Source organism: Rhinopithecus bieti, unplaced genomic scaffold (genome assembly GCF_001698545.2).
Source record: "Rhinopithecus bieti isolate Rb0 unplaced genomic scaffold, ASM169854v2 scaffold_54263, whole genome shotgun sequence".
Taxonomy (NCBI): Eukaryota; Metazoa; Chordata; class Mammalia; order Primates; family Cercopithecidae; genus Rhinopithecus; species Rhinopithecus bieti.
In genome coordinates, this window is record NW_016821166.1 from 175,528 (window position 1) to 183,764 (window position 8,237).

An 8,237-nucleotide genomic window follows, 5' to 3' on the forward strand; every position below is an offset into this window, starting at 1 on the left:
AGTTTCCCTCTTCTTCCCTCTTGAACCAAGCAGGTGGAGGTCGCAGTGAGGCGAGATCGCGCTACTGCACTCCAGCCTGGGCAACAGAGCAAGACTCCATCTGGAAAAAAAAAAAGAATGAGGATTTGCCATTTACCAGGGTAATTGTAAACTCAGGAAATGGGAATACCTACGTCTTTCACGGACTATTGGATGCTGACTCTGAGTTAAGAATTTCTGAATGCCATTGTATTGCAACAGGAATCACCTGGAACAATTTTTTTAAAGTACTTTAACGATATTCTGGTATTTTGGTCACATTGCACAGAGAGAGCTATCTTGCAAGGAAAAGCCACTTTCATCCCCACCCCCAACCCTGCCACATACACATACTTCATTGTCTCTATTCTATAGAGTCAAATCCCAGCATGTCCAAGAGGGCCGATTATAAAGTCAATCTGGGGAAAGGCTTACACACACATGGGGCCCATACTCTTCCTTGTTTCTCGTCTCAGGGTCCTTTCTTGGTTAGAAGGGGCAGCCAGAGGCCAGGTGTAGTGGCTCAAGCCTGCAATCCCAGTACTTTGGGAGGCCAAGGCAGACAGATCAATCTGAGGCCAGGAGTTTGAGACCAACCTGGTCAACATGGTGAAACCCTGTCTCTACTAAAAAATATAAAAATTAGCCGGTTGTGGTGGTGGGTGCCTGTAATCCCAGCTACTTGGGAGGCTGAGGCAGGAGAATCGCTTGAACCTGGGAGGCAGAGGTTGCGATGAGCTGAGATCGTGCCATTGCACTCCAGCCTGGGCAACAAGAACGAAACTCCATCTTAAAAAACAAAACAAAACAAAAAACATCATCATGACTGAGACTCACTTTCAGAGAAGCTGATTCAATTGGCGTGGGAGTGGGAGAAAGGGAAGGGCGAGGATATTGGTGTTTGGGTGTCGTCCAATTGCTACAGGTGATTCGAATTGCAGAAATCACTAGCTAAAGCGGTGGTTCTCAACCTTGCCTGCACATTGAAAACACCTGGGAAGCTTCAAAAACTGATGAAGCGGCCGGGCGCGGTGGCTCAAGCCTGTAATCCCAGCACTTTGGGAGGCCGAGACGGGTGGATCACGAGGTCAGGAGATCGAGACCATCCTGCCTAACATGGTGAAACCCCGTCCCTACTGAAAAAAATACAAAAAATTAGCCAGGCGTGGTGGCGGGCGCCTGTAGTCCCAGCTACTGGGGAGGCTGAGGCAGGAGAATGGCGTAAACCCGGGAGGTGGAGCTTGCAGTGAGCTGAGATCCGGCCACTGCACTCCAGCCCGGGCGACAGAGCGAGGCTCCGTCTCAAAAAAAAAAAAAACTGATGAAGCTACAATCTAGAGATCCTGATTTCGTTATTTAACTGGTCTGCATAGGTATTAGAATTTTCCAAAGCTTGCCAGGTAATTGTAACATGTATCCAAGGTTGAGAACCATTAGGATAAGAGGACAAATGAGGAAATGAATGGAGAAATTAATGAATCTACAGTCTTACGCTTCAGACTTCAAGCCACCCTTTGTGTGTGTGCACGCACACATGCGTATGTAGATTATCCGTAATAATCACTGGGGAGACTGAGGCTCACAGAGCAGAGAGAAAGGAATTCATGCTTTTGGAGGGACTGCTCTGTACTAAGCACTGGTCTAGATGCTTTAAATATATTTTCTTTTTTTTTTTTCTTGCTCTGTCGCCCAGGCTGGAGTGTAGTGGCATGATCTCAGTTAACTACAAGCTCTACCTCCTGGGTTCACGCCATTCTCCTGCCTCAGCCTCCCGAGTAGCTGGGACTACAGGTGCCCACCACCACACCCAGCTAATATTTTGTATTTTAGTAGAGACGGGGTTTCACCATGTTAGCCAGGATGGTCTCGATCTCCTGACCTCGTGATCCACCTGTCTTGGCCTCCCAAAGTGCTGGGATTACAGGCATGAGCCCCCACGCCTGGCCACTTTAAATATATTTTGTGTAATCCTCAAAACAGCCCTAGGAAGATAAATATTGTTATCCTCATTTTACAGAAGTGAAATCAAGACTCCCAGAGGTTAAATGTCTCTCCTGCAGTCATATATTCAGTTATTAGCAGACATAGGACTAGACCCAGTTCTCCTGAAGCCATTGCCAACACCCACCCCTACCCTGAGCCCTAAAATGACCGAGTCCATCTACCCCTGGAGCTACTTTGGCCTGAGCATTTATCCCCAGAACCCATCTGCATCTAATTGGAGCTTAGCTGATAGGTCCAGAGCTGCAGGAATGAGAAAGGCCACACTAAGAAATGTTCCCAGAACCCAACCAGTGGAGGTCTTGTCCCAAAGAGCTTGTCAGGACCTAGCTCTAAGAGCAGAGGAATGTTGGCTGGGCAGGGTGGGGGCCAAAAATAATTCTGCCTGCTGGACAAAAGGAGCAATGCTAGGAGTCCAAAGGCCAGACTGAGGCTGGGGCAGGAGATGGGGGCAGCACAGAGCCGTAAGGCTCTCAGATGCCTTTTCTCAGGAAGGAAGGACGGACCTTCATTCTGAAATTCTAACCTTCTTACACCATGTTAACAGAAAGTGAAACTGAATTATTTTATGACATACATGTCATAAAATCATAAAAATGGTCATTTTGATTCCCATCTCCCAACCACTGGCAAAATAAGAAGGTGGCAACCCTAGGCTGCTCTGTTTGGTTGGTTGGTTGGTTTTTTATTGGTCCAAGAAAAAAAAAAAAAAGGAAACCAAAGGTTTCTCTGGGGAATGAGAGACAGAAACCAGCTCAGGGAAGAAACAGGAGAGAAAGACGTGAAGACAGCAGGTGTACACTTTTGTTTTAGATTGGAGGTGTGGTTCCAGGACTGGCAGTTAGGAAAGCATGTTCTAGACCCTACACCTGGAGCCAGACTTTCTGGGAGGGGAGCCCAGCGATCTGACTTAACAAGCTGCCCAGGTGATCGTGACGCACACCAGCCTTAAAGAACCCCTGTACTTGCTTGTGAAGAGGCCGCGAGAAAGGGAAGCAGCTGGAGAACCAGATGGGATGATGGATGATTTGAAGGATGATTTTCATGGTGGTTGTTTTAATGTAGAAAATACATGAGCTTTTTCATTTTTACTTTTTTATTGAAAGACAATATTCATACAGAAAAGTACACGTCATCATTGCCCAACTTGATACATTTTCACACTCAGGGCACTTGTGTCACCAGCACTCAGATTAAGAAGCAACATCTTGGCTGGGCGTGGTGGCTCACACCTGTAATTCTAGTACTTTGGGAGGCCGAGGCGGGTGGATTACCCGAGGTCAAGAGTTCAAGACCAGCCTGGCCAACATGTCTCTACTAAAAACACAAAAAATTAGCCAGGCATGGTGGCACGTGCCTGTAATCCCAGCCACTTGGGAGGCTGAGGCAGGAGAATTGCTTGAACTCGGGAGGTGGAAGTTGCAGTGAGCTGAGATTGCACCATTGCACTCCAGCCTGGGCAGCAAGAACGAAAATTCTGTCAAGAAAGAAAGAAAAGAAAGGGAAGAAAAGAAAGGAAAGGAAAGGAAGGAAAAGAGAGGAAAGAAAGGACATCTCCAGCATCCCAGAAGCCCCCCGGTCCCTGCTCCAGTCACTATCTAACTTCTAAGGGCAGACTGTTGTTGCCTGTGTGTGTACTTTGTGTAAATGAAAGCATGTAGCGCGTGCTGTCTCCTGCCTGGCTGCTTTCCTTCGTCCTTATGTTTGTCAGACTTGTGTACACTATTGCATATGATTGCAGATTGCTCATTCTCATTGCTGCAGAGTGGTCCGTTGTGACTTACATCGTTCATTCTAGCGATAATGGGCATTTGGGCACTTTCCAATTTGGGGCCGTTACAAACAGCACTGTTTTGCAACAAGTCCTTGATGGGAATCCCAAAATGAACTTAGAAATGTTGGTTTCCAGGCTGTGGCGCTACCTTCTGGACAAAAGTCGCAAAACACGCACAGGGAGTTATGAACCAAGTTGCTCCCCAAAGAAACCCAGACCCAGAGTAGCCACAGGCTGAGCCTTGACCCCAGCCAGAGACCAGACACCCCTACGCCAGAACCTAGTCACGTGCTGACTCAAGCACATGGGAGCTCCGACCCAAGCCACCATGTAACTGTAGCTCTAATTCAAGTCCACAGTCCCTAAACTACAGTCCTGGGGGCATCCATGGGCTACATCCTCCAAGGGGAGGAGCCCAGCAGGTGCCTGGGTGTCAAGGTTGTGGCATTAGGGCTGAACTCCTCGTCGACCTCACTGAGCTGTGACCCCTTACAGGCAGTCACCTGGGAGCCCTGTCGCGAGAGCTCCTCGGGCCTTGTGTCCTAATGGGGCAGGCTCTGATGCAGCCTCCTTGGCTCCGTGCCCTGCCCAGACCTGTTCTGGATTCCACCCCCACCCTTCCCCAAGGTCGCTGCCACCTCCCACCTGCCAGGCTTGGGCAGGGCCTCTGAGACACAGCCGGGAAGGCTGGCAGGCAGGAGGGCTGGGGTGAGCACTGGGGGGCCATGGAGCTGGCAGCAGAGCCTGTAGTCTATCAGAAGCTGCTGCCCTGGGAGCCAAGCTTGGAGTTGGAGGAGGAGGAAGAGGAGGAGGAGGAGACATCAGAAGTGCTGGTTCCAAACCCCTGGAGGCACCAGGACTCTTCCAGGTAGGTAAGGGAGGGGTCTGAGCACCAGGCTCCCCAGGCTTGAGGTTGGCAAGTCTCTGTCTCTGAGCCCCTCAGGAGGACCAGGCAACTCCCCGCTGGGCTTAGCTCCAGGCACTGTCCGATGGATTTGGGGGAAAACCTAGGCTGTAGCCCCAGACTTGGCCTGACCCAATCAAAAGTCTATGTACCTGGAGGGATATTTGTTCCAAGCCGGCCTCTGTCCCATCTGCTGCTCTGTCAAAGGTCCCCAGCCCGCAAGCCCTGGTGTAGGAGGCACCTGCTGGGCAGGTTGGGGCCTGGCTATGCCTGGCTGGGCCTGCTCCCCAGCCGCTTCTCTCCTGCCTGCCACACCCCACTGGGCCTCCCTCCCACCTGATTGGACTCTGCCCCTCCAATCTCCCCTCCAGAGGATCCCTCCCCAGCTAGCCTGTTTCCCCAAGTGCTTTCCCACCTCCATGGCTTTGCCCAAGCTGTGCCAACTACCAAGACGCCCTTTCTCCTTGGCAGACTTGTACTCCTCTTGTTAAATCAAACCTTTTGGGAAACATTCCCTGGGGTCTCTTGGGGTTCGTGGGCATCCCTCTGTCCCAGTCCTGGCTCAGGACACCCCCCGCCACAGGAACAAGGCTGGTGGGCTGCCCGGAACGTGGGCCCGTGTAATGGCGGCCCTGCTGCTGCTGGCTGTTGGCTGCTCCCTGGCTGTGAGGCAGCTCCAGAATCCGGGCAGCTCGACAGGAAGCTTGGGCTCTGTGGCCCCTCCACCCGGCGGACACTCCCACGGCCCTGGCGTATACCACCACGGTGCCATCATCAGCCCTGCAGGTCAGTCAGTACTGGGGCAGCTTGGGGAGGGGAGGGTCGGGGGTCACCAGCCCAGCTCCCCTCCTTGCTGCATGACAGTGCCTTCCTTGCTGCAGTCACATGCTCCCACCTAGGCCGAGAGCTGCTTGTTGCCGGGGGCAACGTCGTGGATGCTGGAGTTGCAGCCGCATTGTGCCTGGCAGTGGTGCATCCTCACGCCACAGGGCTAGGTCAGTGACCCCTGACCCCAGACTGCAACCCAACCCACAGCCTGATCAGTGACCTGGAACTTAGGGAGTCAGTAGCCCTGACCTCAAGGCTGCTTACTGAACAGGACCTAGGGTTTGGGCGGCAGTCCCAACCCCAGGCTATGACCCTTGAGCTCAGGTCCGTGAAACCTTGACCTCAGGCCTGGTCAGTAACTTCTGATCCCAGGCTCAGTCAAGGGATTTTGACTGAAACAAGTCAGTGAATCTTGAGCTGCGGCTGCTGAGTGACCCCTCTGTCTCCTGCAGGTGCCACGTTTTGGGGCCTCTTCCACGATAGCTCCTCGGGCAATTCCACGGCCCTGACATCAGGCCCAGCACAGACCCTGGCCCCCGGCCTGGGGCTGCCCACGGCTCTGCCCACCCTGCACCTACTGCATGCACGCTTTGGTCGCCTGCCCTGGCCGCGCCTGCTAGTGGGCCCCACCACGCTGGCTCAGGAGGGCTTCCTGGTGGACACAGCCCTGGCAAGGGCTCTGGCGGCCCGGGGCACAGAAGGCCTCTGTCCACTACTTTGCCATGCTGATGGGACGCCCCTGGACGCTGGGGCCCGAGCCACCAACCCACAACTGGCAGCTGTGCTTCGCAGGGCATCCCTTGCTCCCACCTCAGACCTTGCTGGGGATGCTCTACTGAGTCGGCTGGCGGGAGACCTGGGGCTGCAGGTGCCCTCAGCTGGACCCAGGCCCACTTTGGAACCAGCACAGCAGCTACCTGTGCCCCAGGGCATCCTGTTCACCACCCCCAGTCCCTCAGCTGGCCCAGAACTGCTGGCACTGTTGGAGGCAGCCCTGCACTCCAGGGTGCCCATCCCTGACCCCTGCCCACCATTCCTGCAGACTGCTGTGAGCCCCGAGAGCAGCGCCCTGGCTGCCGTGGACAGCAGCGGCTCTGTGCTTCTTCTCACCTCCTCGCTCAACTGCTCCTTTGGCTCTGCACACCTGTCCCCAAGCACTGGGGTTCTGCTCAGCAACCTGGTGGCCAAGTCTACTGCTAGTGCCTGGGCCTGCCCCCTCATCCTCCGTGGCAGCCTGGATGACACAGAGGCCGATGTGTTGGGGCTCGTGGCTTCAGGGACCCCTGATGTGGCCAGGGCCATGACTCACACCATACTCAGGCATCTGGCGGCAGGACCCCCAACCCAGGCCCAGCACCAGGGGCAGCAGGAACCAACACAGCATCCCAACACTTGTGGCCGAGGGACCCTGCTCCAGGTGGCAGCCCACGCAGAGCACGCCCATGTCTCCAGTGTCCCCCATGACTGCTGCCCCTTCCAGGGGTTCTAACAGGATGGAAGTGGGTCTGGCAGAAGACAGAGTTATCTGAAGCAGGGGGGCAGGAGCAGAGCAGATCCAGCAGCAGTCGAGTGTGCACCCACAGGGTGTGGTGGCTCACATCTGTAATCTCAGCTCTTTGGGTAGACAAGGCAGGAAGACGCCTTGAGGCCAGGAGTTTGAAACCAGCCTAAACAACAGAGCAAGAACTTTCGTCTGTACTAAAAATTTAAAAATTTGCCGGGGCGGTGGCACATGCCTGTTGTCCCAGCTGCTTGGGAGGCTGAGGCAGGAAGCTTGCTTGAGCTCAGGAGTTCAAGGCTATAGAAAGCTAGGGTCACACCACTGCATTCCAGCCTGGACAACAGAGTGAGACCCTGTCTTTAATAATAATAATAATAATAGTAATAATAATAATAATAATAGCTGGATGCAGTGGCTCACGCCTGTAATCGCAGCACTTCGGGAGGCCGAGGCAGGTGGATCACCTGAGGCTAGGAGTTCGAGACCAGGCCTGGGCAACATGGTGAAACCCCGTCTCTACTAAAAATACAAAAAATTAGCTGGGTGAGGTGGCATGCACTTGTAATCCCAGCTACTTGGGAGGCTGAGGCAGGAGAATCACTTGAACCCGGGAGGTGGAGGTTGCAGTGAGCCGAGATCGCACCATTGCAACCCCACCTGGGCAACAAGAGCGAAACCCTGTCTAAAAAAAAGAGTGTGTATCTATTATGTGCTCACTGCTGGCTCAGGCCCCAACCTCTGGCCTTTTCAGTTACCTAGACTTGAGTTCTGGCATCCAGAGCTAACACAATCATTCTTCAGATCACCCACACTGGATGGAATCTCTAGCTGTTTTATCAGCTAAGAACATCAGGGTAATAAGGAGAAAGCAGTAAGGCCTGGGGGTAGCACTGAGTTCAGATCCAGCTTTCAGGAGGACAGTGGAGAGTGCAGAGCCTCTGCCTAGGCTCTGGGCCCCACGGAGCAGGACAGGCAGAGCCCAGGGTACTGTTGGCATCTCTGTCCTTCCCTTCAGGACACCCCTTACCTATCTTCCTCAACCAGACTGGGTACAAAATAAAGATCAAGTCTCCTGGAAACCAAGCGCCATTCCTGCTTCTTGGTTAATTTTCCATCAGCTTTTGAACCAACTGGAGTCAGGGCTTCCCTGATGGGCAGCACAGGTGACCAACAACCAGAGAGGGGAGAGCCTGGGTTGACATCGTTCAGCT

The 8,237-nt window shown here is 53.4% G+C and overlaps 1 protein-coding gene and 1 long non-coding RNA gene across 3 annotated transcripts in view; one reads left to right on the forward strand and one right to left on the reverse strand.

Annotated features, from left to right (window-relative positions):
* The window catches only part of LOC108520733 (uncharacterized), a 14,558-nt gene extending 9,290 nt beyond the window's left edge, over positions 1-5,268 (reverse strand). Inside the window, exon 1 of the long non-coding RNA XR_001882989.1 lies at positions 4,850-5,268. This is a non-coding gene — a long non-coding RNA (uncharacterized LOC108520733). The remainder of the gene's footprint in view (positions 1-4,849) is intronic.
* GGT6 (gamma-glutamyltransferase 6) lies at positions 4,224-8,105 on the forward strand. 2 transcript variants are annotated; one of them, XM_017860224.1, is made up of 4 exons: positions 4,224-4,661; positions 5,281-5,483; positions 5,579-5,692; positions 5,978-8,105. In XM_017860224.1, exons 1-4 carry the CDS (start codon positions 4,519-4,521, stop codon positions 7,012-7,014), a joined length of 1,497 nt encoding a protein of 498 aa, XP_017715713.1. In that variant the 5' UTR covers positions 4,224-4,518; the 3' UTR covers positions 7,015-8,105. The 2 variants fall into 2 exon arrangements, with proteins under 2 accessions (XP_017715713.1, XP_017715714.1); XM_017860225.1 differs by lacking the exon at positions 5,579-5,692.
* Positions 8,106-8,237: the final 132 nt, after the last annotated feature.